This window comes from Mastomys coucha, unplaced genomic scaffold (assembly GCF_008632895.1).
Source record: "Mastomys coucha isolate ucsf_1 unplaced genomic scaffold, UCSF_Mcou_1 pScaffold12, whole genome shotgun sequence".
NCBI lineage: Eukaryota > Metazoa > Chordata > Mammalia > Rodentia > Muridae > Mastomys > Mastomys coucha.
Window position 1 is genome coordinate 53455540 of NW_022196894.1, and position 22240 is coordinate 53477779.

A 22240-nucleotide genomic window follows, 5' to 3' on the forward strand; every position below is an offset into this window, starting at 1 on the left:
GGGGGGGGGGGGGGAGGAAGAACCTGCCAGGACTTAAGATGTCTGCTGAAGACCCTAGTATCTGCCAGAGAGAGCGTTCCCTCTTCCAAAATGTCCTCCCGCAGTACTGACGTCACACCGCTGGTTCCCTCGGAGCCAGAAACCAAGAGCGCTCCAATCAGGGCCCTGGCCCCGCCCCGCACGCGTCACTTCCGGTGGTGCAGCAGCCATTTTGTCAGTCGCCAGCGGATCCCGCGCGCTGCCTAAGTGCAGTTCCCCCTGGTTACCAGGTCGTCGGTTCTTCCTTCGCGCTGCGGGCGCCCTCGGCGAGCGCCCACCAAAGGCGTAGCCCTTTTCTCCTTAAAGTGTTGCCGCCGCTGTTGCACCTCTACCGAGCCAGGGCGCTTGTCTGCCTTTTCCGACCACTGACAGGCGCCCTAAAGGGCGCTGCCACCCGCGATGTCAAGCGAGGAGAGCTATCGGGCCATCCTGCGCTATCTGACGAACGAACGCGAGCCTTATGCACCAGGCACAGAGGGCAATGTCAAGCGTAAAATCCGCAAGGCTGCCGCCTGCTACGTAGTGCGCGGCGGGACGCTCTATTACCAGCGGCGGCAGCGGCACCGCAAGACGTTTGCGGAGCTGGAAGTCGTGCTGCAGCCGGAGCGGCGCCAGGGCCTCATAGAGGCGGCACACCTGGGCCCCGGAGGCACTCACCACACCCGGCATCAGACCTGGCACGACCTGTCCAAGACGTACTGGTGGCGAGGTGAGCGCCGGCCCGGGGCGAGGGGGCGACTCGGCCGCAGGCTTGCGGGGCATGGCCCGAGGCGAGGCCTGCGTGCGCACTCGCGAGCCTCAGGTCTGGGGACGCCTGTACCCCAGCTGCGCGGCGGCCGCGGGACCAAGCCGGGCGGGCGGGCGGGCGGGCGGGCGGGCGGGGGACGCGAAAGCCGCCGCACTTCCCCACAGGAAGGAGGCCCGGGAGGCTGGGGGCGGACCCTCGCCCGGGGTGGGGCTTCGGGGGCTTCCCTCGGGGCCGAGCCAGCCGGTGGAGGGCGTGGCGCGGCCTATGTGGGCCCGCCCCCTAGGCCTCTGCTGGGATGGTGGGACGATGGGAGGCCGAGAGGCCGAGGCGGACCGACCCCCTTCTCTCTCCCTTCTGCCTTTTTGAACGCTGGCCCAAACCCTGGCTCTGGTCTCCAGTGAGTGCCGGCTCGGGTCTGGCCATTGGGCTTGGTCCAAATCTCTCTGACTCTGCAACTGCGACATAGAAAAAAAAAAAAAAAGGAATAATGTGGTTATTAGGAATAATAGTGCGCAGTCGTCGTGAGTCCCGGTGTTTAGGGCATTAAGGCAGCCTTATTAGACTGCCAGATCCTCCCTCTCCTTGGGAGATGGGACAGGATGGACATACCATAAGACCGTAAGAGGTTTCGTTAGGAAGAATGATGACACTTTGGTCGTATTTTTTCTTGTTTGGAGTGTGGCAATCCTCCCACCTCAGCCTCTCACGTGTTGATATTACAGCCCGGACGCACCAATCGCGGTGATGATATGGGATCCTGTTACCTAATGCCTTAAATGTTCTTTTTACTTTGTGAAAATAGCCCCGGAAAATGTGTTACACTGTGTATGTTGAGAAAAGATAAGGTAACTGATTTATTGACTGATTATTTCTCTAAATTACTCCGGCTGGCCTTGAGTTAAGGATCTGAATGCCTCACTAGCTGGGATTACAGACCTGTACCACCAGATCTGACAATTGATTTTGGGGGAGTCAGACTATAAAGACAATTTTTTTGGATCCCTTGGAAAGCAGATGAGAGCAGAAAAGCTTGACTTTTTTCTTTTTAATTAAAAAAAAATTGTAGGTATGTGAATGTTTTCCCTGCGTGTCTGTGTTCAACAGCTGCCCACGAAGGTCAGGGAAGGGCGTTGGATTTAGAACTGGAGTTACATTACAGATGTTTCTGACACCATGTAGGTGCTCAGAATTGAACCCTGGTTATTTGAAAGCACAAAAGTACTGTTTACTACTGAGCTGTCTCACCAATTCCTCTAATTTTTCTAGTAAGTCTTTTTAATTCTATTTTATGTGCTGTGTGTATGTGTATGTACATGTAGGCTAGGGGTGTGCAGCCTTTTTTGTTGAGCTATCTCATTTGTTCTATATGCTAATTTTTGTTAGGTTTACTAACTTTGTCATCCAGCCTATTTTAGGGACTCTTGGTTAGTCCTTTTGTTCCTTAGAGAATTCCTTTGTGGGTAACAGTCCAAGTTTATCTTATTTTCATACAGTTTTTCTTTATAATTTGAAATTTTATTTGTATAGGTGTTTTGCTTGTAGGTAAATGTGTGCCTGGAGCCCACAAAGGTCAAACAAGTGCTCTAAACTGCTAGCCATCTTCCCTGGCAGTTCATATGATCTCCTAGCCCTTGTTTTGTATTTTTAAAGAATACCTGAAATAAGCTGGATGTGTATATGCTTTTAATTCAAGCATTTAGGAGGCAGAGGCAGGCAGATCTCTGAGTCAAGGCCAGCCTAGTCTACAGAATGTTTTCAGTACAGCCAAGGCTAACCATGTCTCAAAAATACCAAACCAAACAAATAAATAAATGGAAAAAACAAAAAAACAGCAAGCCAGGCCTATGATACCAGTACTTCCATTGTTCCAGAGACAGACCAGAGGATCACTGCAAAGTTGAGGCCAGCTTGGTCTACTCCCCCAAGAAATCTGAGTTAAATTTCCAAGGAGATGTAACTGTGAAGAGTAAAACTAGAGTCGTGGCTGCATATTGTTCATATCGAGAGGCAGAGGCAGCCTGGTCTATCCACTGAGACCGTTGTCTAAATGTAAAATCAGGGTATCAGTGTCTCACTTTACTAAGTTCATGTACTATTTGCCTCTGCTGTATGATTTTTTTATTCCCTCCCCACCCCTAGGGTAGGAATATGTTAATATGTCCTTTCTATGCATGCAGCATAATCAAAATTCCCAGTTAGCAGGTGATAACTGGTAAATGTCCAATACTGTACAGTGCACTACACAGCTGTGATGTTTGATAGATTTGATGAATTATATATGTATTACATTTAAGGATATTTTCAATTCATGATAATTGGTATTATAATCCCATCATAAATTGAAGCATTTATATCACTGAGGTTCAAAAGCAAAAGCCCTGACCTTGTATAGTGGCTCCTAGCACTTGGGAGACACAGGCAGGCTGATCTCTTGAGTTTCAGGACAGCCAGAGCTACACAATGAGACCCTGTCTTGAAAACAAACAAAACCTTGTCCTAGAGCAAAAAACTTCACAGGCTGTTTCTGTTAAATTAAGTACTCACTAAGGATGTTTGACAGAAGCGCTTAGAAACAGGCTTCTGTTGTTGTTTGTTTGTTTTTATTTTGAGACAATGATCTTTCTATGCCAAGCTAGACTAGAAGTTTTCTAATTGTTTTCAAGTTCGGACATATTATGTATACACATAATGAGATGTCTTGAGGAAACAGCCCTATTCTAAAACACAAAGGATCATATATGTTTTATAATGTGTATTATGTTCATACACTTAGCTTGAGGTAGTTTTAAGCAATAATTTTAGTGTGCCCACATATGACTGTCCCATCACAGAAGTCAGGTGTGCAATTTTGTGACATCATGTTGATACTTAAAAATGTTTTAGATAAAAAATACATATAAAAGGGGCTGGAGAGATGGCTCAGTGGTTAAGAGCGCTGACTGCTCTACCAGAGGTCATGAGTTCAATTTCCAGCAACCACATGGTGGCTCACAACCATCTGTAATGGGATCTGATGCCCTCTTCTGGTGTGAGTCTGAAGATAGCTACAGTGTACTCATATAAATAAAATAAATAAATCTTTTTTTTAAAAAAGGAAATAGACCTTTAAAAATAATGAAATTATTTATTTCAGGTATGGGTGTTTTGCCAGCATGTATATCTTTGTATCACTTATGTGCTTTGTATCACTTGTGGGCTTGGTACTTCCGAAGGCCAGAAGAGAACATTGGATCTCTTGGAACTGAAATTACAAGAAGTTGCGAACCACTATGTGGGTGCTGGGAATTGAATACTGGTCCTCTGGAAGAGCCACCAGTGCTCTTCAGATCACGCCATCTTCAGATGACTATTGAATCTTCTCTTCAGAGCCAGTTTTGTTTTGTTTTTTAATAATTTTTGGACTATGGAGGGTGCTCAATGTAGAATTTCTTTCTTTCTGATTCTATACTCTATGAACAATCTTTTGTTAGTAACTTGACATCCAAAGAACTATCTCAGGGTACCTTGATGGGAAAATAGAGAAACTTGCATTGAAGAGCATAAAAACCTAAATATGAAAGGAGATTTCCTGGGAGGTAGAGCTTGGCAAATGCTTAGTGCACCAACATAAAGAGACAGCAAGACTAAGCATAATGTAGATATAAATACTTCAGCCTTATTTTTACAATATGTAGTTTAAATGTTTCTCATTGGATAGTAGTTATTTTATGAGAAATATGAGAACATCCAGCTGTCATATAACTGTCTTCACCTCAGGACATGATCTTAGCTTGACTACACGATGCCCTCATAATATGCTGTTAATTTTTCTCTGCTGTTTATTTTAGTTTGAGACAGGAGTCTCTGTAGACTTGGGAGTTCTGGAACTTTCTATGAAGATCAGGATGGCTTCAAACTTCAATCTTACCTCTGCCTCAGTGGAATTAAAGACATGCCCCACCGTACCAAGCTTAGTGCTGTTTGGTTTTGGCTTTTTTTTGGGGGGGGGTCCTTTTTATTTTGTTTTTGATGAGCAGTAAATATATCAAAGTTCTGGATAAAAGCAGAAGAGTAATAATTCTTATTAAAGTCTTTGACAACTGACATGTCTAATTCAGAGGGATTAAAAATTGCTTTTACACATAGGAACCTATACACGCAGGGGTTTAAACATTGTTTTCAAGGTATTTTGTCTCATCACGTAAAATCTTAACAGTAAATGCAAGAAGATTGAGTGCATGATAGAGTAAAACTTCTGCCATATTTGAGCATTTTTAAAAGAGAGATCTTGGGGCTGGAGAGAAAGCCTGGTGGTTCATACCCATTGGTACCTCCAGTTCTAAGGGACTGGAGTTCTTCCTGATTTATGTAGGCACCAGGCAAACACATAGTGCACATATGTATGAGTAGGCAAAACACTTAAATGTATAGTTCTTAAAAAAGAAATTATCTTTATTATTTTGTTTTGGTTTGTTTGGGTTTTCAGGAAGCAGGGTTTCTTGTTGTTCTGACTGTCCTAGAATTAACTCTAGAGCAGGATGGCCTCAAACTCAAGAGAACCACCTGCCTTTGCCTCAAGAGTGCTAGGATCAGAGGCATGTTCTACCACCATCATGTTTAAAAGAAGTTTTTGTATATGTCATGGTAAATTAATGCTAGAAAACACTGGGTGACCAAATTTAAGTAGATATTACCTGATTTTTAAACATCTGGCTTCTTCATTTCCCATTGGCAGAGCTACTACTCCTGACTCTCATCTTGTCGTCTTCTTAGGAGTTGAGCCTAAGAGTAAAGTCATAAAAATAGTTCCCAGGTACTCTTGTAGTACACAAGGACGTGGGTTTTCTCCTTTTTTTTTTTTTTTTTTTTTTTTTTTTTTTGGTTTTTGGAGACAGAGTTTCTCAGTGTGGCCCTGGCTGTCCTGGAACTCACTCTGTAGACCAGGCTGGCCTCGAACTCAGAAATCCACCTGCCTCTTCCTTCCAAGTGCTGGGATTAAAGGCATGTGCTGCCACCACCACCCGGACATGGGTTTTCTTACCATTTTTGCCCTTATTCAGATACTTTTGATGAAGTTTCTGTAGAGCTCCTTGAACACAGTCAGCTAATAACCCCCCTTTTCTTTAAATTTTATTTTAAAATTTATTTATGTATTTATGTATGTATATGCTTGATGCTCACAGAGGTCAGAAGAGGGCTTTCGATTCTGTTACAGATGGTTGTAAGTCACCATATGGGTGCTGAGTCCTCTGCGAGAGCAACAAAGTGCTTTAAACCACTGAGCCATCTCTCCAACTGTCCTTTTTTTTTTTAATTTTTTGAATGATTTTGTATACATGTATACAATAGATGTGTACATCTTCTCCAATATCTTTCCCAAAACACTAATTATGCATCCCTACGTTGATTAAATTTGTAGTGAGAGGGACTGAAGAGATGAGTCAGCAGTTAAGAGCACTGACTGCACTTCTAGAGGTCCTGAGTTCAGTTCTCAGCAACCACATGGTGGTTCACAACCATCCATAATGAGATCTGATGCCCTCTTCTCAGGTGTCTGAAGACAGCTACAGTGTACTCATATACATAAAATAAATACATCTTTTTTTTTAAAGATTTATTTATTCGTTATATGTAAGTACACTGTAGCTGTCTTCAGACACCTGAGAAGAGGGCATCAGATCTCATTATGGATGGTTGTGAGCCACCATGTGGTTGCTGGGATTTGAACTCAGGACCTTTGGAAGAGCAGTCAGTGCTCTTAAACGCTGAGCCATCTCTCCAGCCCCAAATAAATACATCCTAAAAAAAAAAAAAAATAACTTGGGAGGCAGAGGCAGTCGGATTTCTAACTTTGAGGCCAGCCTGGTCTACAGAGTGAGTTCCAGGACAGCCAGGGCTACACAGAGAAACCCTGTCTCAAAAAAAACCAAAAAAAAAAAAAAAAAGTAGTGAGAGCTCCTAACACCCGACCTATCTCTCCAGCCCCAAATGCATTATATTTTCAACCTTCATAAACTGTAATGCATCCTATACATAAGAGTTTTACTGAGGGTGTGGAAAGATGGAGTCAAAGCAATTATGACCACTTGCTGATCTTACAAAAGACTGTAAGATTCAGCTCCTAGCACTAACATGGTAGCTTATGCTCATCTGTAACTCCAATTCCATGAGAACCAACAATCTGTCATGGTCTCCATGCACACTAGGTACACATATGATACACATACATACATGAAACCAACTATTTATACACATAAAATACAAATAAGAAGTGACCTTTCAGAAAATAAAGTTTTAAAGTTGCTGCACTAAGGCTGGCCAGATGGCTCATCAGATAAAGACACTGGCTACAAAGCCTGAAAGCTTGAGTTCAGTCCCTGGAACCTCACTAAGAGAACTAACTTCTGAAAGTTGTCCTCTGACTTTCACACATATGCTATCAAGCACACACACAGTAAAGTAAATACATTCTGTAAGAAAAAAAATAAATGTTCACTGCACTGATAAATTCAGAAATGGGTTTTTATTTTATAGGTGGGGGTACATGCCTTTAATCCCAGCTGGAGTTTGAGACCAGCCTTTACAGAGCAAGTTTCAAGACAGACAGGGCTAAAAAGAGAATCCCTGTCTTGAAAAACAAAACAAAAAGTCACTTCTACAGTGATCTACTGACGTTGCCAAACCTATTGGTTCACAGTAGACTTACTTGCAGTGGTTTGAATGTATTAACACAAAATCCATTTATTAGAAATTCAATGCATTATTAACAATGATACCTTTAAGTAATTAATGTCATTATAACAAGAGTGGGGTTTGTTATGGAGAATAGATTTGGAATAATAGGAGTCAGCCTCTCTACCTGTTGGTTGCCATATTTTTTCTGCTGTTATGAAGTAATGGGTATGCCTTCATCACATGTTGGCCTTTAGTCTTGCACTTCCTGGCCTCAGGAACTGATTGAATAAACTCTCATTACAAATTATTCAATCTTTGACACTGTTATAAAGCAGTACCAAATTAGCACATGTGTACACACACACACACACACACACACACACACACACACACACACACACACGGCTTATAGTTTAGTTTATAAGTTTATCCAAGAAGCCTTTACAAAAGGCATATAGACCTAGAGACCAACAGAGTGATATGCTAGTATCCAAAAGGCTTAAAGTCAATAATAAATTTAGTTCTTAAAAAAGAAAAAGAAAAAGAAAAAAATTTGCTAATTTGCTGGGTGGTGGTGGTACACACCTTTAGTCCCATCATTTTGGAGGACCTGGAGGTGGAGCCTGAGGCCAGACTGGTCTGCAGAGTGAATTCTAGGTCAGGCAAGACTATACAGAGAAACTGTCTCAAAACAAAACAAAAAAACAAAACAAAGAACCTCTTTTTGTGTGTATGTGCCTTGTGGGTGTGCACTCCCACAAAGACCAGAGAGAGATGTCCTAGAGTTGATGCTACAGGCAGTTGTGAGCTGCTTCTTGATAGGTTGGGAACTGACTTCAGGTGCTCTAGAAAAGCAGCAAGCACTCTTAACTTCTGAGCTATCTCTCCAGCCCAATAGACTTATTTCTACATTAACTATAGTGGCAATTTTTAAAAATAATTTGGAAAAATTACTTCTCATTATAGCTTGAGCCATATTAACTCTGTATAGGTCAAGATAGTTGAGTATTTGTTTCATGTATATTTAACAACAAGAATATATTATAGATACTAAGGAATGTATTAGGTTATTTTATAGTTTTATGAACACAGAATGTGCTTATATGAATCTAGGGACATGGACTATATTACAATAGCATTGTCATATATTTGATTCATAGGGAACAAAACATAATTATGTAGTGTGTAACTGTATTTTATTTCATGGATACCTTGTAATGCACACAGAAATGGACAGGGATATATAATCATCTCATGCCAGGGTAAATTGAATGCTTGGTAATAAACAAGAAAAAGCCTGTCTCAATGTGGAAACAAACCAACATTTACATACTTATATGAACATCTGAACAATGTACATAATAGTATGTACATTAAATTAATGATACATTTTCAGGGGCTAGAGAGATGGCCCAGAAGTTAAGAGCACTGACTGCTCTTCCAGAGATCCTGATGTCAACTCCCAGCAACCATATGGTGGCTCACAGTCATCTGTAATGGGATGGTGTGTGTCTGAAGACAGTGACAATGTACTCATATACATAAAATGAATAAATCGTTTTTAGGTAGGAACACTTAAATTTGATATTAATTTTGTTTTTGTTTTGTTTTTTGACTGAAGGTATATTAAAGCAAGTTAAAGATTACATAAAACAATGTAGCAAATGCCAGGAGAAACTTGATCGCTCCCGTCCAATATCAGATGCTTCAGAAATGTTAGAAGAATTGGGATTGGACCTTGAATCTGGAGAAGAAAGTAATGAGTCAGAGGATGACCTGAGCAACTTTGCTTCACCTCCAACAACAGCCTCCAAGTCTTCAAAAAAGAAGCCAGTATCTAAACATGAACTTGTATTTGTAAGTGGTACTTTCTATCCACCTTTCAGTCCTCAAGATTTTTTTGTCGTTATTTTGTTTGTTTATCTAAGACATCAATTGTTGACTATGGGAACTGAAGCTGAAAAGGATATATTTGTTAAAAGCAGTGGTTTTCAACCTTCCTAATTCTGTGACCCTTTAATACAGTTCCTCATGTTGTGGTGACCCCTGACCATAGAATTACTTTTGTTGCTACTTCATAACTGTAATTTTGTTACTGTTAAAATTATAATGTAAATATCTACTATGTAGGATAACTGATATTGGATCCCTGTGGAAGGGGCCCGTTCCCACAGAGAACTGCTGGTTTAAAGTAAAGGTTATTGTTTAAGACACATTGTTTATTATGTTATAAGCTAAATGAGCTAAATGTATACCAGTTGTTACTCTTCATTGAACATAATGCTTCAAAATTAATGTAGTATCCTATGTGTTTGTAATTAGTATCCTAATTTTAACTCCTCCCTTTGTAATATTTTTCTGAATTGGACTGTGGGTCATACAACAAGTTAAAATTGCTTAAATTGGAACTTCTGCTTGTTGGGTGTTTTTGAGACTGGGTCTCATGTAGCCAATGCTGGCCATGAACTAGTTACATAGCTGAGGAAGACCTGGAAGTTGTGATACTCCTGCCTCTGTTAGTGCTGGATTACAGACATGTTCCACAGATTGTGGCTTATGGAGTGCTGAGACTGAACCTAGGCCTTCACACGTGTTAGGTAAACACTCTGCCAACTCAGCCACGGCTCTGTCTTCCTTTCTAGGTTTTTATTGTTCTTTCTGTACAGGATTTCCTTGTGCATCACTGGCTGTCCTTGAACTTTCTGTGGAAACTAGGATAGCCTGGAAGTTAGATCCCACCTCCCTCTAATTCCCAAATGCTGGAATTAAAGGTGTGTGCAACCATGCCTAATTCCTGGCTCGGGGTTTTTTTTTTTTTTTTTTTTTTTTTTTTTTTTTTTTTTTTTTTTTTTTTTTTTTTTTTTTTTTTTTGGATGTGTTTGTTTACTTATTCATTTGTTTTGTTTTAGGCTATAGTAGAGTCATACATCAGATTTTTTTTTTTTACCAAAAAAGAGGCAACAAAAAGGAGGATAAGGTATTTTTGTAGGATCAAGTAAAACATTGTGGCTGGGTACTGGAGCTCATGTCTTTAATCCTAGCAATTGGGAGACAGAGAGAGGCAGGAGGAATTCTAGGCCAACTTGGTCTACTTAATGAATTCAGGGTTAGCCAAAGCTACATAGAGAAACCCTGTCTTTTAAAAGGCAGGAAATAATAATATATATAATTATTTATATAGATAATAAAGAATAACAAATTGCTTGCTTGCTAAAAGTAATGGGTATATATAGGTGATATATAATATACCTCTTATCTCAAACATATTTTGACAGGTTGACACCAAAGGAGTGGTAAAACGGTCTTCTCCAAAACATTGCCAGGCAGTTTTGAAACAGCTGAATGAACAGAGACTTTCCAACCAGTTCTGTGATGTCACATTGTTAATTGAAGGGGAAGAGTACAAAGCTCATAAGTCTGTTCTGTCAGCTAATAGTGAATATTTTCGAGATCTTTTTATTGAGAAAGGAGCAGTTTCTAGTCACGAGGCTGTCGTGGATCTTTCTGGTAAGATTTTTTTCTAATACCCTTTGCTGTTTGTTAATAAGTATATTCTAGAAGATAAATATGTATCTTCCAAACAAACAGAATTGATGCCAAAATGGAGGCCAGTTTTCTCAAGGGAAAGGCCCCTTTAAAGCAAGGCTTCTAATACTGTTGTGCAAAGGCTGTTATTTATTTTCCTTTGTTTTGTTTCTCTTTGTAGCCCTGGCTGTCCTCATCCTCAAACTTATCCTAAAGACCAGGCTAGCCTCTGAACTCAGAAATCTTTGTGCCTCTGCCTCCCAAGCACTGAGATTGAAGGTGTGGACAACCATGCCTGTCAGGCAGTCTGTCTTTTCTAACCACTGCCTCTTAGGTTAGGGAGTTATAGCAGAATTATTTCTGGGGTTCAAATGAAACAGTTGGAGAAGAATGTACAACTGATCATTATTATTACATCGGGAAAAGATACTTTGAAACTACCTATTCAATATCTTGTTTTGTGGAACACGGGATTTTGTATATTGTACTTGTATGTGTACTTTGTGTGTGTGGTGAATGAACTTGTTAGTGTTTACATGTATATTGAGGTCTCCATTAGATGTCTTTTTTCTATTGCTTCTACCAGTTCTTTCCACCTGTATTTCTTAAGATCAGTTCTCGGTCTGTTACCAAACCATCATTTGGGCCGTTGAAGTTATAGGAGTCTATTTCTATACCAGCACCATAGTTTTTATTGTTGTTGTTGTTGTTGTTGTTTTTGTTATTGTGGCTCTATTATATAACTTCAGAGCAGGTTTTAAAATGAACTGCAATATTATTCTTTCTGCTTCATATAACTTTAGTTATTATCAGGTGTTGTGTGTTTCTTATGAATTTATAATTGTTTTTCCAGTTCTGTAAAAAATGTGATTGTGTCAAAATCTGTTCTGCTTTCAGTTAACAGAGCTATTTAGACAGTATTAGTTCTGCTGCCCTATGAACAGGGAAGAGCCTTTCCGAGTTAAAAGTGTCTTCTGGGTGTTTGTTTGTTTGTTTAAGAGTCTAAGTGTAGAATCACGCCATTTGCAAATAAGGAGAATTTTCTTTTCTTCCTTTTTTTTTTTTAAAAAGATTTATTTATTTTATTTATATGAGTATACCATATCGGTCTTCAGATACGCACCAGAAGATGGCATCAGATCCCATTACAGATGGTTGTGAGCCACCATGTGGTTGCTGGGAATTGAACTCAGGACCTCTGGAAGAACAGTCAGTGTTCTTAACTGTTGAGCCATCTATCTCTCTAGCCCGAAGGATAATTTTCTTACTTTATGATTTGTACTTTTTTCTCTGGCTTTATTCTAAGACTTCAGGGAGTATATTCAGAAAGAATGGAGAGTGAAGAGCAATCTCTGGTCTCATTCTAGATAGTCCTCCTTTTGTATAATGTTGGCTATAAGTTCGTTGTACATAGATATCATGCCCTTTCATTCCTAGCTTATTTGGGACTTTTATCATGTAAATAGGTTGAACTTTATTAAAGGTCCTTTCTGCTATCAATTGAATTTATTATATGGTTGGTTTATTTCTTTTCTCTCTCTCTCTCTCTCTCTTTTTTTTGGTTTTTCAAGACAGGGTTTCTCTGTGTAGCATTGGCTGTCCTGGAACTCACTCTGTAGACCAGGCTGGCCTCGAACTCAGAAATCCACCTGCCTCTGCCTCCCAAGTGCTGGGACTAAAGGCGTGCGCCACCACCGCCTGGTGGTTTCTTTTCTTTTCTGTTTTAGACAAAAGGGTCTCTATAATGCCCTAGTTAGTATAAAACTTGCTATGTGTACCATGCTGACCTTAATTCACAGAGATTCACATGCCAGCCATTGCTTCCTGAGTGCTAGGATTTAAGACATGGGCTACCATGCCCTGTTCTCACATTGTTTCAGTTATAGCTGTGTGCTGTAGTGTGCTTTATTTATTGGTTTGCATTTGATGAATCAATCTTGAATCCCTGGAATCAAACCAATCGGTTCACATTGTGCATCAATGTCTCCTTTTTGTGGGCGGAGCAGGGTGTTACTATGAGGTTCAGGCTATCCTGGAACTCACTGTATAAACAGGTTGAACACAAATTCATAGAGATTGACTTGCCTCTGCCTCCTGAGTGCTGGGGTCAAAGATAACATTCTCTTACCTTTTTGTCCCTTAATGTGTTCAGTTTACAACAATATTGATCAGACTTTTTCTTTCTTTTTTTCCATTTATTTATTTATTTAAAAGGACAGGGTCTCTTAAAAAAAAAAAAGAAGTAGCTCTGGCTGTCCTGGAACTCAGCTGAACCCATAAAGATCTCCTTGCCTCTACCTTCCAAGTGCTGGAATTAAAGATATGTGTCCCTACGCCTGACTCAGAATTTTTGTATCTGTGTATTCACCAGGAAAATTAGTCTACAGTTGTTTTTCCTTTCTTTCTTTGTTTTGTTTGAACTTTTTTAAAAAAGATTTATTTATTAAGTTTATTTAATTTTAATAATTTTAATTTATTATTATTTAAAGACTATTTATATTAAGTACACTGTAGCTGTCTTCAGACGCACCAGAAGAGGGCATCAGATATCATTATGGGTGGTTGTGAGCCACCATGTGGTTGCTGGGATTTGAACTCACGATCTTTGGAAGAGAAGTCAGTGCTCTTAACTGCTGAGCCATCTCTCCAGCCTCCTTGTTTGAACATTTTTGGTTTTTCCGAGACAGGGTTTCTCTGTGTAGCCCCGGCTTTCCTGGAACTCACTCTGTAGACCAGGCTGACCTTGAACTCAGAAATCTGCCTGCCTCTGCCTCCCAAGTGCTGGGATTAAAGGCGTGAGCCACCACCGCCCGACCTGTTTGAACATTCTTATCCAGTTTTATACCAGAGCTTCATAGAATGAGCTTGGTGCAGTGATTCTTCCTTTTCTGTTTTATAAACCGTTTTGAGGAACATTGTTATTAAAGTTGATAGAATCTGGTCAGATTGAGGCTTCCTAGCATGTGGTGGTTCTTGGCTGTAGGTATTCCTGGGAGCTCAGTTTTAATATAGGTCTCTATCATGGTAGTGCCCAGCTGCTGCCCTCTGAGTTATTCAAATTGATAATCATTGCTACTGATTTTTGCTGGAGGTTTGTCCTGAGAGCAGGGCTCTGTCTCTTAACTTTGGAAAGTGTCCCCCTGCGGGGAGCTGCAGGGTTGAAACTGTGTTTGTATTGTAGATTTAGAACTTCTCCATTCACTTTGGACTTGGATATTTTTTATTTTATTTTATTCTGACTCCTTTCCTCACTAGGTCACATAGAAGTTGCTTCCAGCCTGCTGGCTTGCCCTAGTAGTTCTGTTTGTTTTTGATGAAAAGGTTTTGTAGAGTGAGAGTGTGTGTGTGTGTGTGTGTGTGTGTGTGTGTGTGTGTGTGTGTGAAAGAGCAATTATCTGTCTATTATCTCTTAACAGATAGAATCTGAATGATTTAAATCCTTTTTTTTAATGATACTTTGAATACACACTCATTTTAAATACTTGGTCATTTGGAGCCATGTTATTTCTTCCATGGGAAATCTTTCTTGCGACTTTCAGATCTTTGAACTTAGATCAGCCAGACAGTGGTGGTGCACGCCTTTAGTCCCAGTACTTGGGAGGCAGAGGCAGGCGGGTTTCTGAGTTCGAGGCCAGCCTGGTCTATAGAGTGAGTTCCAGGACAGCCAGGGCTACACAGAGAAACCCTGTCTCGAAAAACCAAAAAAAAAAAAAAAAAAAAAAAAAAAAAAAAAATGCAATTATTAGTAGTATATGACTTAATAACTTGTGTGTCCTCTGTTCATGTATTTTACATAATTTGAATAAAAACATTTGCTTCGTCTCTGTTAAGTCTGTTTAACAGTTATCTCCTCTAAGGTAATTTATCTCTGATTTAGGAGTATATGTTGTATGAAAAGAGCAAAGTGTGGACAGTATTCCTGTAAACACTTGGTGTATGGGTCTGAGGATAAGAATACCTGGATGACTATATAAAGAAACTTGAAGACACTAGATTGAAAGAACTGCCATGCAAAGGGACTAGCAAGATGAATATTGTAGAAATGGTTATATTTCCAAAAACAATCTACAAATCTATCAAAATCCATGCTATGTTTCACAGAGCTAGGGGAAAAAAAAAGCCTAAAATTTATATGGAAACCAAAACACAAGTAGCAAAAGCAATTTTTAGCAATGAAAAGGTCTGAAAAATGCTGAAGGAAGACCCCATACTCAGCATGCAAAAACAAAGAGCGTTTATTCTGTAGAAACAGCCAGCATGTAGGGGGTCAACCGTTCTTTTAAATGGCGACCCTAGACAAAGGCAACAGGCCTTCTTATAGGGAACCAGGTGAACTCTCTAGAAGGATTAGGTAGTCTACAATTTCATTGGGTGCTGGGGGGGGAGGGTCACAGGTGGTCAGTGGTCCGCATTCCTGTGTCATAAATGTTCAACCTTGTGATGAGATAGGGCTTCCCAGTGCAGATGGCTCATTCTGAGACAAGATATTTCCCAGATTTTATCATCTTGCCCTGGATTTTATGGTCTTTCCTTGGGGATGGTGCCTTATGGTCTTTTTTGAAATCAGGCCTTGTCCTTAAAATGGAGACTAATGGGATCCTTAAATGGAGACAAATAGGATTTATATTGTCCTTTCAGCAGGAAGAACAGTGCTAGAGGTATCATAATATCTGCCATGGGATTATATTACAGGCCTACATTGTCATAGAAATTTTTAATACCAATCTGGGGTTTCTATCCTACCTTGACCATTCAGTTCCTGGATAAAAGACACACAACTTTTTATTTACAATAAGCCTTAAACAGCCCAAGAGCTAGGCAGATATTTACCTTCTATGCTGTTAGAGTCTACTTTTCTATCCATAATCCTGAGTTATTATGTACTACTATGTTTCATTTGGGCCAGCCCTCAGGGCCACATTTTCATTACTCACCTAATCCATAGCGGCTTCTCCATTCACCTTCTCCCTTATCCCTCAAGGTTCTCCTCCTTGCCTCCAGGCCCAGAAACCCTAAAACTCACCAATGTCTCTTCTGCTCAGTTATTGGCTGACAGCATCTTTATTCACCAATCAAAAATAACTTGGGGACAAGGTCACATAGTGATAAGTGGGTCTATATGCACACTCTCTGGGACAACCAGGTCTTGAGGACACAGAGTATAAGCAGCATCAGGCCAACCCACTACATACTTAGAATTTTACTTTTGACAAACATACATTGAAGAAAAAGTTACTTTAACAGTATTAGACAAAATGGATTTGTTCATGATCTGTATTGTTCACTAGATCCATATCTCTCACCAAAATAATAATTAATAATGGATCAAAGTTCTTAATGTAAGACCTGAAACTTTGAACTGCTGGGAAAAATACTTCAAGACACTAGATTGAAAGAACAGGCACAGGCAAGGAGTTTTTAAAAGGGACTTTAGTAGCACAAGCAATGATATGATATTAAGAACTGACAAATGAGATATCATGAAATTGAAAAAAAGGAAAAAACCAAGAGTGAAGGGGCAACATACAGAATGGGAAGGAAGATTCTAACAACTTCACATCACACTGAGATTAATAACTAGGATATATGAAGAACTACAGAAATCAAGCATGCACGTAGACATACACAAACCATTCAACTGATAAATAGATAAATGCACTAAATAGTTTTCAAAAGCAGAATTACAAAGACTGGTAAATACTTGAACTCCAGTGTTCAACACCCTTACCCTTCAGGAATTCGAATCAAAGTTGGTTTGAGAGGTTGGAGAGATGTCTCAGTAGTTAAGAGCACTGGCTGTTCTTCTAGAAACTCAAGTTCAATTCTCAGCACTCATACTCAGCACCTCATAACCATCTGTAACTCCCATTCCATGGGATCTGATACCTCTTATAGTCTGAGGTCATCAGGCATGAAAGTAATGCACAGACCTACACTCAAGCAAAACACATAAACATTTTTTAAAAGTTTGAAAATTGCTTTGAGATTTTTCATCTATATCAGAATAACAATCAAGAAAATCGCCAGGCGGTGGTGGCGCATGCCTTTAGTCCTAGCACTTGGGAGGCAGAGGCAGGTGGATTTCTGAGTTCGAGGCCAGCCTGGTCTACAGAGTGAGTTCCAGGACAGCCAAGACTACACAGAGAAACCCTGTCTTGAAAGAAAAAAAAAACAACAACAACAAAAAAAAAAAAAAAAAACAAGAAAATATGTGACAACAGATCCTGGTGAGAATGTGAGAAAAGAACTATTATTCACCGGAGTTGGAAAGTATACTTCTGTAGCCATTATAAAAATATAGAGAGAGTTGCTGTGCAAGGTGTTTTGTACCACAGGCTTCTGTCAATTGGAGGTTAGCTTGGTCTATATAGTCAGGTCCAGGATAAAAACCAGAGTAATGTAAAGGGAGCTTGTCTCAAAGAAACAAATAAAGCAAATAAACAAACAAAAAACTCTAAAAACAGCCGGGTCGTGGTGGTGCACGCCTTTAGTCCCAGCACTTGTGGGGCAGAGGCAGGCGGATTTCTAAGTTCGAGGCCAGCCTGGTCTGCAGAGTGAGTTCCATGACAGCCAAGGCTACACAGAGAAACCCTGTCTCGAAAAAAACAAAAAAACAAAAAAACAAAAAAAGGAAAATAAAAACCAGCTATGTATAATAAATGAGGAGTGGTAAGGGGACAGGTTGCTTGGTCCCTATCTATTCACTTTCCTACCCCCTCCCCTTTTTACCCTCTATTCTCCAGCCACTGTTTCTTGAAGGGAATTGAGGAACCCCAGGGTTCTAAGAAGTACAGTTTGAAAATGGCTGCCTTATAACAACTCTTGAGGTAGTAAGTCTTTTATTTTCTTTTTTATTAGTGGTTTAGAAACTCAGCTCATGGTTGTGAGCTAGTCAAGGTTGTTTACTAGCAACCAGAAATGAAAGAAAACCCAGTGATAGCTAATTGTAGAATACATGATAATAATTGGCTTTTTACTATATTTTTTTTCTTGTCACAACTCTTATTATTCTTACAGAGTAGTTTTGTGGTGACTGACTTTTCTGCTCCTTGACTTTTTTTATTTCATACAGGTTTCTGTAAAGCAAGCTTCCTTCCTTTGCTGGAATTTGCCTATACTTCTGTACTAAGTTTTGACTTTTGTAGCATGGCTGATGTAGCCGTCTTAGCTCGCCACCTTTTTATGTCAGAAGTTTTAGAAATTTGTGAAAGTGTACATAAACTAATGGAAGAAAAGCAACTTACAGTGTATAAGAAAGGTGAAGTTCAGACAGTTGCATCTACTCAGGACTTAGCAGCACACAATGGAACTGCAACACCACCTGGCCCTAGGAATGAAGCAACCACAGCTCTGTCAAGTGAACTTGGGCATTGTGAAATTGTACTGCTGGTAAATGGAGAATTGCCAGAAACAGAGCAGAATGGGGAGCCAGAACAGCAGCCTGCACCTCAGGTTTCTCCAGAGGCTGAAGCTAGTGTGTCCCCTGTAGAATGTATATCTGATCCCCACCCTGAAATGGGAACTGCAAGCTTAGCAACAGAAAGCAACCAACCAGAGCTTGAGTCTGCAGTCATCAGAGAAGATGGCATAGTTGCTAATGTTCATCCTAAAATCTCAAAAGAGAATGTAATCAACACCTCCCAAGAGGACAGTGATATAGGAAATGATATATCACCTGAGGACGTATGTGCCAAAGACTTTCCAGATCATAGTCAGAGCCCCAACGAACCTTTAAAAGATGAGGAAACTCTAACGGAAGCTACAGAAAAGACAGACTCAGGCCCAGATGATGATACTTACAGGAGCAGGCTTAGGCAGCGGTCTGTTAATGAAGGGGGCTACATCCGGCTACACAAGGGCATGGAGAAAAAGTTACAGAAGCGGAAAGCCATCTCTAAGTCAGCAGTTCAACAGGTATGATATGAAGTTGTTTTGGTTTTTTTCTATGTAACCCTGATGGCATTCTATTTTAGTAACAAACTTAGGCCTATAAATAAAAATTACATGGGGGAGGAGATAAACAGAGAAGCAGTTTGCTGCCTGAAGTATTATACTAGAAATATATATCATGGCCCCTGACTTTTAAAAATAATACTGAAGCTGGACATGGTGATGCATGTGAGGCAAAATGATTGCTCTGAGTTTGAGGCCAGTCTTGGTTCCATAGTACCAGGCAAGCCTGGGCTACATAGCAAGATCATGCCTTGAAAAGGAAGACAAAACGAACATATTTTCTTAGATTGTGTTTTCTGTCTGCTTAGGTGGCCCAGAAATTAGTTCAAAGAGGGAAAAAGATGAAACAACCCAAAAGGGATGCTAAGGAGAGCACTGAAGAAACAGCTCATAAATGTGGGGAATGTGGAATGATTTTTCCAAGACGGTATGCCTTTATCATGCATACATTGAAACATGAAAGAGCTAGAGATTACAAATGTCCGGTAAGTACCCCGAAAGATAGCTGAAATGATCCTACAATCATACATGGAGTCCATCTTACCAACTGCTCTGTTACTCTGACTACTTTTATTGTTCTATTTCTCTTGTCCTTTTTTTTAAGGTAGAGTCTTACAGTGTAGCCCAGGCTGTCCTTGGACTTGAGATAATCCTCCTAATTCAGAATTCCAAGTGCGGGGATAACAGGCAGCCTCGACCAATGACCACAGCCCACAACTCTTATATTGCTAAAAGAGTCTGATCTGTGTTATTTACTTGCCCCACCTGAATATTTTTTCATCTGAGCTTCCTCAGAAAGAGAACAATGAAAAGATTGTTCTTACAAACAACAAACTAGGGGCTAAAGAGATGGCTCAGTAGTTAAGAACATTGTTTGTTCTTGTAGAGTAGAGGATGGAGTTTAGGTTCCTAGCACCCTCATGGTGGCTTACAACCATCTGTAGGCATGTGTGTAGTGCACATACATACATACATACATACATACATACATACATGCAGGCAAAAGACTCAATGCACATAAAAATAAATAAATCTAAAAAGTAAAAACAAAACAGAAAGGTTAAGTAGCAGACGAGGGGACCTAGGCAACTAAACTCTGGATGCTAATAAGTGTATAAAGTGATTCAGGAAATTTGAACTAGATATCCAGTAAAGATGATAATCAATCACAGTTGTACTACAGAACCAACAAAAGTCTCAAGACTTGATGGTACCGATTACTTTGAGACTAGGAGCAATTACATTGCCACCCCTTGGCCAGGAATCTCCTTTCCCTTGAGGGGAGAAGTATCACAGCTGCTCTGGGGAGGATGGTGTATAGTGAAGGGAAAAGTGTACTTACTGAGTACTGAACCCTTTCTAGGTCTTTCCTTACTCAAGTTCCTCAATGTCAGGACTCAGACCATTAACCTTAAAACAAAATGTTTTCTCTGCAAACAGAGAAATCTGAAGTTCAGTAACAAAGACCTGAAGGTACTGCTAGCTACTGCCTAGGGTTGATAATGAAAAGTACTGCCGGCACATCAGTGTCTCCTCCTCTTCTGTTGATTGGTGCTGGGGGTGAGCCTTGCACATGCTAGGTATGTGCTGTACCATAATTATTTGGGGTTTCGTTTTGCTGTTGTTTTGTTTTCTGCCCAATTAGTTATTTAAAATGTTTTACTCTGAAATACAAAGAAATATCACAGATCTTAGGACAAAAGATTCCAAGGGGAAAAAATTAATTTTGAAGAAAAAAAAATATTACAAGCAAAGAATGGCAGTGCACTCTTAAGGGCTTAGCATCTGGGAGGCTGAAGCAGGGAGACTGAGTTAAAGGACAGCCTTGACTATATAGATGAGAACCTGACTCAAAAAAGAAACGGGCCACAAAGTACAGTTTGTGTAAAAGGTAAGAGATTGCATCTATAAAACAACTAAATTTGGCCAGGCGGTGGTGGCGCACACCTTTAATCCCAACACTTGGGAGGCAGAGGCAGGAGGATTTCTGAGTTCAAGGCCAGCCTGGTCTACAGAGTGAGTTCCAGGACAGCCAAGGCTACACAGAGAAACCCTGTCTCGAAAAAACAAACAAAAAAAACAACCAAATTCAATCAAGCCCTCCGAATTGATAGACTCCACAACTACAAGTTCAACCAGTCAGTGCATGTCAGAATATTTGCAGGGCTAGGGAGATGGCTCAGCACTCACGAGCACTTGTTGCTCTTGACCTAGGTGTGCTTCCTATCACTTACGTGGTAGCTTACAACTATTTGAGAGAAAGAAATCTGAAGTTAAAGATATTGCTAGCCAGTGCCTAGGGTTGACATTGAAAAGTACTGCTGACAGACACATCAGTGTCTCCTCTTCTGTTGATTGGTGCCGGGGGTGGCTCTAGGACCTACCCCATCTAACTTCTCCAATTAACCCCTGGAACTGAATGAAAATCTGACTCTTCTAACTTCAGCAGACACCAGGTATACACATGGTGCACATACATACACGCAGGCAAAATACTCTTCACATAAATGAAAAAAATTTCTTAAAATGTTTATAATTTTTGCCAATATTGAATATGTACAGGTCTTTTTATTATTCCTTGATTTTACTGTTTTAACAGCTAATTATGTAGCATTTACACAGTACTAGGTGTGATAAGTTATCTGGAGGTTTGGAGGTAGATGGTTGGGTTGCATACAAATATTGTTGTGTCATTTAAGAGGATCCCGAAATAAGTGCTTGATAGGTTAATGTTCTAGATTCTTTTGCTGTGATAAGTACTGTAGTAAAAGGAATTTAAGGGAAGAGGGTTATTGTGGCTCACTGTCAAAGAGTGCAATCCATCACAGTAGGGAAGTCAGGGCAGCAAGAACTTGAAGGAAGTGCATGGTCACACTAGGTCCACAGTCAGGGAGCTGAAAGCACAGCACAGTCAGAATATGTGCTGCTGCTTAGCACCCTTTCTTCCATAAGTTACTTTTGTCATGCGTTTTGTCACAGCAAAGGGAGGAGTAATAAAGACAGTGTGAGATGCACACCAGCAGACAAAAGCACATTGAGGAAACAGCAGCTTTTAAATACAATGCATGTGGTCTCTAGTAAACAGTGATCTAACCTGAAGACTTTTTACTTTATGGTGGATTTAGAATGATGTGACCCCATTATCAATGGAAGATCTAGATAGTAACAAGTATCTCAGAAAAGTAGGGATATACAATTGAATAAATGTCCCAGAAAATAGAGCAAAAGAGTAAATTAGAAAATAGGAATGATGAACCGGGTGGTGGTGGCGCACGCCTTTAATCCCAGCACTTGGGAGGCAGAGGCAGGTGGATTTCTGAG

At 40.3% G+C, this 22240-nt stretch overlaps 1 protein-coding gene across 1 annotated transcript in view; it reads left to right on the plus strand.

Annotated features, from left to right (window-relative positions):
* The first annotated feature begins 115 nt into the window (after positions 1-115).
* Positions 116-22240, plus strand: part of Zbtb11 (zinc finger and BTB domain containing 11) — a 35628-nt gene continuing 13503 nt past the window's right edge. Inside the window, exons 1-5 of the mRNA XM_031364074.1 lie at positions 116-748; positions 9063-9298; positions 10717-10948; positions 18039-18880; positions 19228-19404. Coding sequence (XP_031219934.1) covers positions 439-748; positions 9063-9298; positions 10717-10948; positions 18039-18880; positions 19228-19404 — 1797 coding nt within the window. The 5' untranslated portion in view covers positions 116-438. The remainder of the gene's footprint in view (positions 749-9062; positions 9299-10716; positions 10949-18038; positions 18881-19227; positions 19405-22240) is intronic.